Raw genomic sequence first — 14,481 nt, 5'->3', positions numbered from 1 at the left:
CTCAAATTAACTAGTGATAACCTTGATTTATGATAATTAAGTAGAGTTTTGTTGAAATATGGAAATAGGAATGATTCTACACATCATGTAGAGTATACATATACTTGAATATATTTATTTATATGATAAGATGAATATTTGACTCCACGTGTGAAGCTTAGTCAATTACAAAACGAAGAATGTCTACCATGCCAACACAACATTCACACACTTTATAATTGGGTACCCAAAGATATCAATATATATAACTAAGCATGCATTAGCAATGAGATTGATAGAATGCTCATTTTACAGATGTTTTTATTGGTGATGTGGATAGAAACCTAATGATTTGGTCACTCTATAAAGCAAATGCTTCTTTCGTAGAAAATGGAACACAGTAGAGGAGATTTATGTAAGTGCTTCCAGGTTTTTCACCTCCGGGTCCAAATCCTCAGGTGGACCGGACCTTCATCATTCTGGTAGCTTGGAATCTTGTAAGCATCTGCAATGGCCTTTCCTTTATCCAGCACCTTGAATGGGACAGTTTGCAAAAAGAAATCAACCTCTTTTTCAGACTATAAATCCGTTTTCTGTAAATAGCTGTTCATTCTTTTCTTAACATTTTCATGCTCCACGGATGGGGTTTTTTTGGACTATAATCAATCAGTAGAAGAGACGGTGGTCATGTTATTAACAAGTAGACAAATAGTTACGTGGAACAAGTCATGAGACAAATTTTGGATGATGGGAGAATTTTAGTACAAGATTGGGATCCTGCTGTTCATCAAAAGGAAATTTTCAGTACCTGTCCATGGCTCCCAAAACGATATCGAGTTTGCTCTTCATGGATTCTACTCGAGCTGTTGGATTATTTATTTCTTATTGCTTGCAGCAGCAGTGAGTCAACATCCTCCGTGCCCCGGAAAGTGAAGTGAATCAGGGAAAGGAACAACTACCTAACTACCTCGATGACTAACCTTAGATGGAAAAAAAAAAGATCGAAGTAGATGTAAATATGGAAACTTATATAACAATGCTAGTGACTAAGCGATATCGTCAAAAGTAATGTGTTGACTATCATAAAATCTTCTCACTCGTAGCTATACTAAAATCTATTTGAATTTTATTGATTATTGCAACACACTAAGATGATGAGATCCGATAGATATAAAAATCATGTTCCTTAATGATAACTTGGAGGAGGAGATGTATATGATACAATTTGAGGGATTCGTGTACGAAGAAAGTCTAGATAAGGTGTACGGATTACTTTGGTTTATTTATGAATTAAAGTAAACTTCACGATGTTGGAATATTTTTGGTGCTATATTTGGATAACATCTTGATAATTGAGAATGATATAGGAATGCTCTCTATAGTAAAGGCTTGGCTATCTAGATATTTCTCTATGAATAACTTAGGGAAAGCATCGTATATCTTGGGGATTTAGATCTATAAAGATATATTTAAGAGGATGCTTGGTTTGTCCTAGTTCAGGTACATACACACCATTATCAAAAGGTTTGGCATGAAAAATTCTAAGAGAGATCTTATACCGATTAAACATGGAATATCACTTTATAGAAGTATGCCCTGAAAGATTGAAAGAAATGATAGACATGGATATAATACCCTATGCCTCAGTAATATAGTCTATCATGTATGCTATGCTATGTACCAAGTATGATATAGCGTATGATTTGAGTGTCACGAGCAAGTATCAAGCGAATCCCGGTTTGGAATACTAGAAGACAGTAAAGTGTATCGTTAAGTACTTGAGAAGAATTAAGAATATTTTACTACTATATGGAGGAAGTAACCTTAGGGTTGAGGGCTACAAGGACTCGAGTTTCCAATCCGATGTCGACGATAAGAAGGCTAATTCGGGATATGTGTTCACCTTAAATGAAGGAGCAGTATATTAAAAGAGTTTCAAGTAAGATACTATTGCTGACTCAACCATAGAGACGGAGTATATTACTATGGTAGAGGAAGCAAAGGAGGGAGTATGGATGAAGAAGTTTCTCATAAATTTGGGAGTCATGTCGGGTAGTGAGGAACCAAACTCTCATCAGAACTCTAAGCACATTATGAGTAGGTTCCACCTGATTAGAAAGATTATGGCCCGAGAAGATATAGTAATTGAAAGAATTTCATCTGAAGATAACATTGTAGATCCACTAATGAAGCTGTTGTCTTAGATTGTCTTTGAGCATCACAGGGGTTTGATGAGGATCAGACATGTATGTGATGTTAGGACCATATCATCACTAAGAGGGGGAGGGGAGGGGTGGGGTGTGAATTAGTACTTTCGTAAAATCATGTCGGTTTAAAAAATTACGTTCGAAGAAAACCAATATCAAAAGTGTGCTTTAACTTAAAGCAAGTGTAAAGGGGAGTGAGTAATAAAATCAGTAAGCAATAAAGATAAACAACAAAGGAAAAGAGGACACCGGATTTATAATGGTTCGGTTATCATGGCCTACGTCCACTCTCGATTCCTCTTCATTCGTGGTCATTAGCTTTTACTACCGATCTTCTTTCAATAGGCAAAGATCAACTACCCTTATAACTCTTTCTCCTTTTCACCAACTCCAGAGAGAACTTTTACACCTCTCTTTTAGACCTTACTTATCCCTTAGAAAACTTCTAACTCTGGGAGGAAGAGACTCTAAATTTTAAGAGAGTTTCTAATTTTTCTCAAGTCTTCTTTCCTCCCTTTCTAACTCAATTTTGTACTTAGGTAGGAAAGAGTGAGATATTTATAGACCCTAAATGAATTCAAAAATGGATCCAAAAAAGGTCTCATCTTGGGTTTCCTGGGTCTTGGCAGTACCATCGCTAGTGTTGGGTGGTACCATCGCCTGCAGCATTGCCACTAGGCGATACTATTGTCCAGTTTGGTGGTACCACCGCCTGACACAGTCTGGGAGATTATGTCTAGGCAATACCATTACCTGAAACATTGATACTAGGTGGTACCACCACTTGATAGCATGGAAAAGTATGCTCTTGACTTTTTCAGCTCATATGTAGTTCCACCTAACCTTGGATGACCAAATGAGCCTTCAACTTGGCCCAAAATAGTCTCAACTTAGGCCTAATTGGCCTCTAATTGAGTTGACATGGTTACACCTAAAATCAACTCAATTACGATCTAACTACGACCAATTAAGACAACCGATTACAAAACTAGAATTCTATGTTGTTCGACATGTCATTGGTTCAACCGACACTTTATCCGATCCTTTGGCACATCATCCTCTCATTTGGCGTATTACCCAATTGGCATTATTGATCTCCCGCAACTTTCGATTTTCTTGGCTCAATATCTAATCATTTGGCCCGATGTCCGAATTCATGGCATAAAGTCTTTTTGCTAGCACGTCGACCGGTCTTTCGACTGACATCCAATCTTTTGACATGTTCACTCTAGCCCAACATCTGATTCTTCCTACTTTAATCATTTTATCTTTTCTGATCAAAGTTAGTCTTACGTCACTCAAAACGCAAATTAGATTGTAAACTTATCAATTGATTTCATCATCAAAATCCAAGATTCAACAAGTGATTGGTGTTGGAAAATATGGGGCGACATCACATGTATAGTGGAAGAACAAAAATAAAAAAATCTCAGGTTTTCACAAAAAATTAGTCTCTTATCATCGTGCAAAGATTGGTGCGCTAAAACCTACGAAACCGAAAACTATGTGTATAAGAAAATTATGTTACCTAGAAAGATCGTATATCCATGAATTCCTACAGATCTATGAGAGAGGATGAAGGAGGTCAACTATCCTCATCTTTAGCAGCGATCCACATGATAGGGACTGCAAAGATGCTCCTCAAATTGCTGCTCAAATCTCCTCACTACACACTCCACGCAATTAAGAAAGGACCGACCCTTCTTGCTATCCATATTGTTAGTTATAGGTGCTCTGTAAGTCAATCATATAAGTGATGACATGTGTGACGTGACTCATAGTCTTTTTACTTATTATTATATTTGGTATTTTATCACTTTATATTGCCTATTGTGATGCCCATAAATCTGTGCAATGGGAATCAGATCGTGATGAGATCACGATAATGAGACCGATTCGCCTTTAAACATAAATCATAAATAATCTTGGTTATAAATTACTCGAAAGGAGCATCAAGATAGCCAAACAGTATTGTATTATGTATACTCGTATATATGATAAAGGCGATTGGTCTCATAGCTACTCGTGTACGAACACTAGGGATATATGCAAGTTCTCATTGGAGAATAAGTTCACTGATTGATCTGCTCACAAAATGTTGGATGATTAATGATACCTTATTGTTAGACAATGATTCCGTTGTCTCGGTAGTATACCTGGTCCTTAGACTTGAGATACCAAGGATGTCCTATATGAGTACTCCACTATTTGATACAAGACTTGTAGGTTTGAAAGTTTCAGATCTAGCATAGTCGGTCATTAGGAGTGACAGCCAACCTTACGAGGACTACTGGGTGTCGATAGAGGATCATCTACTCTTGGTATCATGAGAGAAATATTTAATGTATTTTTACTCAGATAAATCTTTGACTAAAGTCATTCGGATTGAGAGATAAAGAATTCTTCAAAAGAATCCGATTAGAGCGAGACTCGAGTAGAAACTACATGGGTCTAACAACATCATGCCCGGTATATGATCTCTAGGATATTAGATGAACGAGGGATTATAGATACATGGTAACTGAGGACAGATAGATCCAATGGATTGGATTCTCCTATATCGTTTGGGGATTACGACGTAGTGACATAGTACATCCGTAGTCGACGAGTCAAGTGAATTATTATAGAGATAATAATTCACTAAGCCAAAAGGAGTTATGATATGTATGACTCACGGCCAGCTCAATATTGGGCCTAGAGGATCATACACATATGGTAGGTGTTGCAACAAGTAAAGGTTCAGATATGAGATATCCGTTGAAACCCTTATCTTATTGGATATCTAATAAGCTCTAGAATTATTAGATCCTATGGATGAGATCTAATAAAAGCCAATGAGAGATTATTGGATAGAGATCTACTAATCTAAGAGGCTTGGGTAGTTGAATAGAGATTCCATACCCAACAGGACAAGATCCATCAAGGTTAAATTGATGGGGGACCTTTATAAATATGAGGAAACTAAAGGCTCATAGGCTAAAGCTTCTTTGGTTATCATCTCATATTCTTCTCTCCCCTTCTCCTAAGATAACAGGTTTGAAGATTTGAGGAGTGTCGTCGCAGCCCTGTTGTATGGATGACCGTTAAAGAGGATGATGATTGACTTCCTCCATCTCTCCTACAAATATGTATGGATTTAGGGATATACGATCTCCCTACGTAAAACACAATCTTTAATATACGCAGTTTTTTATTTTGTAAATTTTGTGCATCAATCTTCACATGATGATAAACACTATTTATAGGAAATTTAAGGATTTTTGTTTTCTATTCTTCTACTGCGCATGTGATGTCGTCCCTAGATTTCCCAACACACATGTCCCAAATAGGGGTTGCTGGTTGAGGAAGAGAGGAAAAGAGGAGAATAGTAGGTGGCAGCTAAAAGAGGTCTAGCATATGGTCCTTTGGTTCCCTCTTATTTATAGAGATACCCTATCAACTTAACATTAATAGATCTTGCCCTATTGGATACTGGATCTCTATCCAACTACCCAAGCCTTTTAGATTAGTGGCTCTTATTGGATCTCATCTATAGGATCCAATAATTCAAGGGCTTCTTGGGTATCCAATAAGATATGGGCTCTAACGGATATCTCATATCCGAACCTCTACTCGTCGCAACACCTATCATATGTGTGTGACCCTTTAAGCCCAATATCGAGCTGGCCGTGAGTCATACATATCAGAACTCCTTCTAGTTTAGTGAATTATTATCTCCATAATAATTTACTCAACTGTACGTACTAGGCCACTACGTCGTAGTAGTCCTTAGACGATATAGGGGAATCCAATCAATTGGACCTATATGTCAGCAGTTACCGTGTATCTATAGTCCCTCATCCCTCTAATATCCTAGAGATCGTATACCGAGTATGGTGCTATCAAGCCCATATAGTTTCTACTCGAGTCTCACTCTAATCGGATTCTCTTGAAGAACTCTTTCTCTCTTAATTTGAATGACCGTAGCGAGGAATTTGCCTAAGCAAAAATCACATGAGATATTCCTCTCATAACATCGAGAGCGGATAATCTCTATCGATACTTAATAGTCATCGTAAAATTTGAATCTGGTATAAAAGAGTGAAGTATTTATGTACAAAATCCATAAATGAATAAATCTGTGCATTGGCTAGCTGATTTTGTTTTTGAATGAGCAGAGATCTTTCCTTCTTTTCTTTTTTCTTTATTATTATCGTCTTCGGAAAAAGAAAAAAAAATTTAATGTTTCCACTATCCACCATCGACTTTAAAGACACTTGAGAAGTGATTTCAATATCTCAGTCAGCTTATTACACTCATCAAACCGTGCCAAATCACACAATCTAAAGAAGAGAATGAGGAGAACCAATTCAAGTCCGCCATGGGAGATCCAAGCACTGCAACGAGCAATCCATGGGTCATCGAAGAGAGTCCACCGTCTTGCCCAGCTCCTCCAGCTTCTTCATCCTCAACCTCTCGCTCTCGCTGACCAACTGCTAACACCACATCTAACCAATCAGTCAATCAAAACTCAAATCCAAAATGCTTCGAGTTCCGAGCGCCGACCTCTATCAGTCTGTTCACCAGTTGCGCCTTCTCCCTGTTCTTCCCATTAAAGGCTTCAAGAGCTTCCTTGTACTCCTTCTCCTTCATCAACGCATGCAAGTTAAGGAACCATGGCGATGGTTCGATGATCTGAAGGTCAGCAGTCGTTCGATGTCTTTACCTTCTTGAGGCAGTTGTGGCCGAGAGGCTTCAGTTCGCGGTTGACAGCGTCTATCTTCTTGCGTATGGCTGACACCTCCTTCCTCGTTGGATCCGCTATCGCTTCAAGTTCCTGGCGTGCGAAGAAGCGTGAAGATGGCGTGAATGAATCGAATCGAATCGAACCAGTGGAGTGAGTCAAAGACGTACCTTTTGGATCACGGCCAGTCGTTTGCTTTCCTCCTCCACGCGGCCCAACTGGGCGAACACCTTCTCCCTGACCTCCATCTTCTTCCTCTCAATCTCTTCTTCCTTGGCCCGGAAGGTCGACAGGGCTGTTCTTGATGCTTCCTCATCTTCCCTCTCCTCTTCTGATGCGCTCTCTCTGTGGCTATGCGCGGAGTTCCTGATTCGTAGAACCAGATGCTGCTGCTGCTGCTGCTGCTGCTGCTCCTGTGCAGGAGGAGTCGGAGACTGCATCCCTGACGTCGCAGAGAGCAGCTGTCTCAGAACCCAATAGAACTCTGCTCTCTCATCTCCTCCTCTCTATATACGAGAGACCGGTGGTGTCAAGCAAGTGCTCTTCCTTATCATGCATCCACATGCAACGCAAACGGGTGACTACCTAATCACAAGTGTTGATTTGGGTCAAGCGTCAGGTGTTTCCATCAGCAGTGGGTGGACTGCCACTATTAGCATTGCTCGTAGGGTTTTCTTGGACTCAAAGCTACATATATCTTTTGAGAAGACGTCTGTGGAGTAGAGAGGAAGGCGAGTGGAGGCTTCAGGTTGAGAACCGTAGAGGGCAAGGCAGACACACACACACACACACACACGAGGATGGAATGGATCAGCTACCACCAGCTGGAATCCATGGAACTAAGAATATGCCAAGGAATGTCACATTCTTAATACGACATTCCTTGATATAGAACTAAGATTCATTTCTGCCTCTCCAAATCCGATCCATAGCTTTAGTTTGATGGGTAAAAGCTTTGACAACGAGTTCTTGCAATCCATGCTTGATGAGTAAAAAGCTTTGGCAACAAGTTATTGTCATGGGTGAGGGATGATGTCTCTGCATGTATGCAGGACAGCAGGAGAGTGAGGAGTTTGCTTTGCTTTCATGTGAAGCGGCCATTTTGCAGTCTCTCTCAACTCGAGTGGGTGGTGGCCAGTCACTGATCATTGTAGTGCTGCAGCAGCTGCCACACCAAGACAATGCCCGGGTCTCATCAACTTTGCCCTCCCATTTCTCTTTCTTGCGAGGGTTGTAATCATCAAGCTACCTGATGATTAGCCATAATGCAATCTGAAACCTTAGGTTTAGTTTTAGTGTTAATCCCTTAATCATGGGAAACTACTGTTCGAATCCTTTTCTTCTTATCTTAGCAGCCCAATTCAAGGTTAATCTGACAATGCATAACCAAGTACCTAATAATCTAAATTGATTTGGTAATATACTGTTAATCTTATATAAAATATGACATATACCATAATTCAGGATATATATTTATAAAACGAATCCTATTTTACTAAAAAAATCTTCATCCTACTTAAATCTCTAATTTCAATCAATGCTAATCCGTTAGAATCTAATAGTTTGAAAGTTAAATAATTTGACAATGGCTCATCTCTTAAATAAAATCATATTCAGTTGAATAATAAATAATGGAGTTTAACATTTAATTATTAGATTTATGTGTGTAGTTACTCAGAAAAATAACTTCGATAGAAGATAAAAATGGGTGATATTCTATAGATATGAAACAATTGTTATTAGTGGTATAAGAATAAATAGAATGCAATACAGAAATATTTATTAAAAATTATAAATACTCATTTTTATCTAAGAATATAATTTTTGACAAAATTCAATGACAGTAAAAAGGTCCATCAGGTCAACCCCAAATAGCTCTCAGCTCAGACATTATCTCTAAGGAAAATATAGAAACAGGGAGCTGAAGGAAGAAAAATTAGGTTCAAACTCGAATGACTCTCTTCTACTAGGAGGTATAACTTTTCAAAAAATTTCCTGAGACTTCAGACATTTATTTATATACAATATTATTACTTGTCAATAAACTGCACAAAATTGCTGCTGTACGCCACCAAGACAAATGGATTTAGTTGACAAGACAAAAAGTCAAGAATAATAAGAGCATATACAACACTCATTTTCTGAGAAACATATTCATGAAATTGACGAGGTGCAAGAATCTAGACCTACATTTACATCGTAGATAGTGTCACAACATGTGGGAACTGATAATGGGCAAAGGCCACCAAGACAAGTATATCCTTCCATTTAGGGTTGGAAGAGCTCAAATTCCACATCCTCTCAGTAAACCCTAAAATTGAAACACTAATCTTCTTTATCCTTGTTAAGGATCTCAATAAGTTGGCTTCTTCCAAACCAAGTACACTCTTCCATTTAGAGCCAAGAATTTATATAAAAGAGCACAAATTCCGCATACTCTCCATTGGCCCTGGAATCGACACACTCGCCTTCCTTTTTCTTAGGAAACAGCATGAGGGAGTCGCAAATTGTGGCTTCTTTCAGACCAAGTCCGCTCTTCCAAAGCTCAAATTCTATATCCCCCAAAAATGGAGGCACTTACCTTCTTTCCCCTAATGAAAAACCCCATGGGTTGCAAACTCATGGCTTCTTTCATGCCTAGTACATTCTTCCACTTAGAGTTGAGAATTTAACTAAAAGAGCTCGAACTCCACATCCTCTCCATAAGCCCAGAAATCAAGACACTTGCCTTCTTTTTTCTTATGAAAAACTGTGGGGGTCGCACAATCATGGCTTCTCGGTATCTCTGGTGGTGCAGCAGAACGTATCAGCGCCCAATTCAATCCTTCGAAGAATGGATGCTGTTTAATCTCAGCAGCTCCTGTGACTGATCCAAGTCTACTTTCTGGCTCCTTCACTAGAAGGCCTCTAATTAAATCTCTTGCATGAGAGCTAACAGATGGGTTGTCAGGGAACTTCAAGCTCTGAGAAACGACATTAGCCAGTGTTTCCTCATTTCCAGGTCCTCTGAAGGGTGTTATACCAAAAAGCAACTCATATAGTAAGATCCCAAAGGTCCACCAATCCACAGCACTTCCATGTCCATCTCCTCTGATAATCTCAGGAGCAAGGTATTCATGGGTCCCAACAAAGGAGTTGGAGCGTGCACCAGTGGGTTCGACCACAAGTTGCGGAAGCGGTCTTACCTGCCCCTGCCCGTCAGATTTTAGCTTCCGTGTCTTTGCTACTGTGGAAGATTCCAATCGAGGAGTGAAGCAAGAAACTTGAACACAAGATGGCCGGATACAAAGAGGGTCAATGCAGCTATTCTCAGCACAGGGTCCTGATAGCCTTACTGTCTCTTGTGTACCTAACGATGATGATCTGAGAAGGGTTGGGCTCACAGAGCACCTGAGAGACAAGTCAAAATCAGAAAGCATGATGTGACCATCTTCACGAACCAGGATGTTTTCTGGTTTGAGATCACGGTAAATCACACCCAGCATGTGCAGGTATTCCAGAGCAAGGAGGACTTCTGCAACATAAAACCTGCGGTAATCATAGCTAAGAATGAGTTTGTAGATTTAAGAGGCAACATGTGGCAAAAGCAATACAGAATAATTGCAGGTTCTATTCCAGCATGGACGTGAACACTCAATTGAAAAAGTAAAATGAAATATCATTTTTCTAAGAAGCCTAGCATGCAAGCAGAAAATTGGACTGAACCACCAAGGTCCACTGTCAGAATTTTAGTCCATAATCCATTCATAATTTTGGTTTACAACAACCAACGACGCTACACATCAACAAAACCCAAATTAATTCTATCTGAATTCTGCATATGCTACACAGGCAAATGGTTCAAATTTTCCAAGAAGACTGCTATGTTTGAATTGATAAAAAGGATTGAAAACCAGATGAGCAACAGTGCTTCCACAAATACCTAAAAATAGAATAAAATCTGTTGTTTAACACATCTGACATTAGCCAGAAGTTTGCTTCCAACTAATAAAATAATGGTTCCTTATGGGTGGTTTGTCGTAGCTCAAATAATCTCAACTTTGAAGGTGTCTTGTACAAGATTCTTTCTGTTGTTACTTGGAAGAACATAAGTTGAGAAGATGAATCAATCTTGACCGGGCTTGATGTTAGAAAGATTTGCATTTATAACTTATCAAATGCTTCAATTCCCATACTAGTCTATTTCCAGTTGCCAATCATGACATGGTATAGATGGAACCAAAACAATGGATCTCAACAACTAAAATTGCTTTCGAGGTGAAAATGATATACTAAAGCAATGTAGCATCAATTATTTTACACACCTAGCAGCAGTCTCAGCGAAACTCCTTCTAGGTTGCTTTTGTCGGAGGACATGCAGGTCACCGCCTGGACAATACTCCATAACTAAACATGAGAGGTTATCCGTTGTAAAATGGGCATAGAGGGTAGGAAGGAATGGATGATCCAGCATTTGCAATATCTCTCTTTCTGTTTGTGCTCTCAGCATCTTTTTCCTGCTGATCAGAAATTCAATATCCATGACCTTCAATGCAAATAAGCATTCAGAACCAACAAGCTCAGCAAGATAAACAGTTCCAATATCTCCACATCCAAGTCTCTTGAGAAGCTTAAAGTTCTTTAAGCCTAAGCTTCCTAGTTGAATTAGGTTATGATGGATGGCCACCCATTTCACATCCTTGGACATGTGAGGCCTACAGCTTTTAACACTAAAACCACTCTGATTGCTCTCTTCACTGAAGCTAGTGCTGCTGCTGTAGTCCCCAATGCTGCTTTTAGAACTATGGGAGCACTCCCCTTTCTCTCTTGAGCTAGATAATTCACTTGCCTTCGAACCAGCTACTCTACCACTGCCATGGATATTTGGGCTAGAAAAAATTTTGCTTGCACCACTATCAACATCTTCCATACTAATTTTGGCAGATGGATTCATAGTGCCATATGCAGGAGCGACAGGTTTCTTGGGACAATATGATCCAGCCGTAGGCATTGTCACACATGCAGGAACAACAGGTTCCTTAGAAAACTGTAGTTTGGTTCTGGATGTAGTAACACCACTTTTTTCAACTTCACTGCCTTTGATGGAACCACTGGGTACTGAAATTGGCTCAGGCTTTCTTTTCTTTTTGGTGGTATTATTCCTATGTACTGGTTTGGTTAAATATGGGGTCATGATAAGTTTGGTTGATGCAACAACAGCCTGTGAACTAGAAACAGGTGCTTTGGAAACAGATTTCCCCTTGTTTTCTTTTTGTATTGCAGCTGATTGAAATTCACAGAGCTCTTCTAATGTAGGTTTAATTACATCTTGGATTCTGATCTTAGTTACCTTTGGCGTAACTGCAGCTAGAGGAGATGAAACAGCACTCGAATTACATGATTCCAAATTCCGCACTTGACCAAATGCAGTTGCCTTTTTTGATGAATCTGCTGCAACCTTTTCAGGCACAATGGATATTTTGACCAAATTTCTCTGTTCTCCATTTAGAGGAAGGCCAGAGTCGCTTGACTGAATCACCACAGATGCATAAAGCCTCTTGATTGTTCCAGCTTCAGAGCTCCCAGATAACCCAGCAGGTTTTGATAACCTCTTCATAGCAGCCATCTCTGATGCCTGGGAAATGCATAACCTTCTCAAAGCCTGCTTTAAGGTGACAGACTCTGATATTTCTATTCCTGATGGCCGAGAAGCTCCAATTTTGACTGGCTTCTTCAACGCATTCTTCCTCAACAAGTCAACCCCTAGCTGACAAGAAGGACCGATAACCCTTGATGATGTCCTGAGATCTATTGCCCTCACAAGTTCATGAAGGTCATCTTCCACATCCTGGGACTTGCCATCTCGTGCATTCGGTTTAAACTTAATACTCAGTGTCTTAGATCCACCGTAACGACTGGCCAAGTTTGATTCTTCACCTGATTCAATAATCTCAGAAGCTCCACCAGACGAGCCCATCACTGGGTGATGGCTCAAATAGCCTACCTCAAGGGCAAGATCAGATATCAAATGACTAGCCCATCTCTCAGATAACCATCAAATGGTAGCGAAAAAGTAACATCTAACAACACGCTTGTCTTTATAGATTTAATTACTGTACGTATTCTTATACTTGCAGAACCAGTATAATGATTTCCCGAAATAGGGTTACACTGCATTACAAGAAAGTATAATAATTATTGGGGAAAAGAAACACTTGTTACAGTAACAAATCAAAAGTTATATGGAGAATGAAGAAATCCAAAGCTAGTTTCATGTTTTAGCCATCGATTGCATGAAAAAATTACATTAGAAAAATATCATTGTTCGGACATGCTGTAGTTAAACAAGACCAACAATTGTCTGAAATTCCAAAATCCCTTATTTATTTATTCCACACTATAATCACGAAATCTGTGGCTCCGGACAAAAACACAAGTTTAGACTGGATGTTTCAATTACTGAAGGAAAATAATAGGGACAAAGTAGGGAGATCCAAACAAGACATTTAAAAGAAAACTACGGACATTTCAACTGATTGCACAAAAAAACACGCCTTTCTCTTTCCCGAACAAATCAATAACCAAAGGAAAGTACATCACATCACAGCACAGAGAAACAACGAGCAAATTCCACATAAACCAACAGGGACAGAAAAAGAGTAGGTGCTGATTAGCCACTCGCATTGTCACCAAATCGAGTAGAAAAGACGGGGAAGAGAAGGGACAGCTGCCCAGAAGAAATCGAGCTGCGAAAACCAGCAAAAGGCTCGTTGGACTCGACTGAGAATGGATCAACAAGAGAAGAGCAATACCGGAAGTCGATCCACCACCAACGCCGACACCGATCAAGGAACCAAGGCTACGGCCTCATCGTGAACCACCAAGCGGAGCCTGGGATTGTGATACGGAGATGGCGGATCGATGGATCTCTACTAGGGTTAGGGTTTTGTAGGTCGGATAAAGCGTCAGGAGTCAAATGTACGTCACGGGGAACAGCAAAGCGCTCTGAACCAAATCAAACATAAGGAAACGAAAATGGTAGCGTGAACGGTATTTAAGTTATTTTTTGTAGCAATTTATCCATAAATAACAAAAAAGAAAGCCATGAACAACTTAATTTTTTTTAATTTGAATATATCATAAAAATCAATAATAAAAATGATATCTTGCTCTTTATCTAATAAATTTAGCCTTATTTTATCTCATTAATAAATTATTTATATTCTAATTTTGCTTATGGATAGATATAATTTATTTGATATTATTTGTTCATCACTGATCCATTTCTGCATGAGATTATATGGGAAAATTAACCACCCATCCAATTAAGTGTCACCTAACTTAGTCACATGATTTGGGCAAAAGAAAATCTAAAATTATTGAGATTTAATGACTAATTATTCTTTATTTTCCCACCACAATGTCATCATGCAAGAGAACATCTGATACAAATGAATTCAATTTACCTTAGACATCTCAAACTCAATGAAACTTGAACTAAAACTAAGGAATTGTCACCTAACTTAGTCACATGATTTGGGCAAAAAAAAATCTAAAATTATTGAGATTTAATGACTAATTATTCTTTATTTT

The 14,481-nt window shown here is 39.0% G+C and overlaps 2 protein-coding genes across 4 annotated transcripts; both read right to left on the bottom strand.

Annotated features, from left to right (window-relative positions):
- Positions 1–6,442: 6,442 nt before the first annotated feature.
- Positions 6,443–7,546, bottom strand: LOC135618220 (uncharacterized). Of its 2 annotated transcripts, none has more exons than XM_065119088.1 (4): positions 7,080–7,546; positions 6,892–7,002; positions 6,732–6,806; positions 6,443–6,658 (listed from the first exon to the last, which is right to left on the bottom strand). In XM_065119088.1, the coding sequence occupies exons 1-4, from the start codon at positions 7,347–7,349 to the stop codon at positions 6,584–6,586; spliced, it is 531 nt and encodes a 176-aa protein (XP_064975160.1). In that variant the 5' UTR covers positions 7,350–7,546; the 3' UTR covers positions 6,443–6,583. The 2 variants fall into 2 exon arrangements, with proteins under 2 accessions (XP_064975160.1, XP_064975159.1); XM_065119087.1 differs by having other exon boundaries at positions 6,732–6,812; positions 7,080–7,535.
- A 1,469-nt stretch (positions 7,547–9,015) lies between these two features.
- Positions 9,016–13,886, bottom strand: LOC135619507 (serine/threonine-protein kinase D6PK-like). 2 transcript variants are annotated; one of them, XM_065121592.1, is made up of 3 exons: positions 13,701–13,886; positions 11,214–13,059; positions 9,016–10,437 (listed from the first exon to the last, which is right to left on the bottom strand). In XM_065121592.1, the coding sequence occupies exons 2-3, from the start codon at positions 12,863–12,865 to the stop codon at positions 9,582–9,584; spliced, it is 2,508 nt and encodes an 835-aa protein (XP_064977664.1). In that variant the 5' UTR covers positions 12,866–13,059; positions 13,701–13,886; the 3' UTR covers positions 9,016–9,581. The 2 variants fall into 2 exon arrangements, with proteins under 2 accessions (XP_064977664.1, XP_064977665.1); XM_065121593.1 differs by having other exon boundaries at positions 11,214–12,888.
- Between the last annotated feature and the right edge of the window lie 595 nt (positions 13,887–14,481).

Source organism: Musa acuminata, chromosome BXJ2-8 (genome assembly GCF_036884655.1).
Source record: "Musa acuminata AAA Group cultivar baxijiao chromosome BXJ2-8, Cavendish_Baxijiao_AAA, whole genome shotgun sequence".
NCBI classification, from domain to species: Eukaryota; Viridiplantae; Streptophyta; class Magnoliopsida; order Zingiberales; family Musaceae; genus Musa; species Musa acuminata.
The sequence above is the reverse complement of the archived record's forward strand: the minus strand, read 5'-3'. Positions and strand labels throughout refer to the sequence as shown.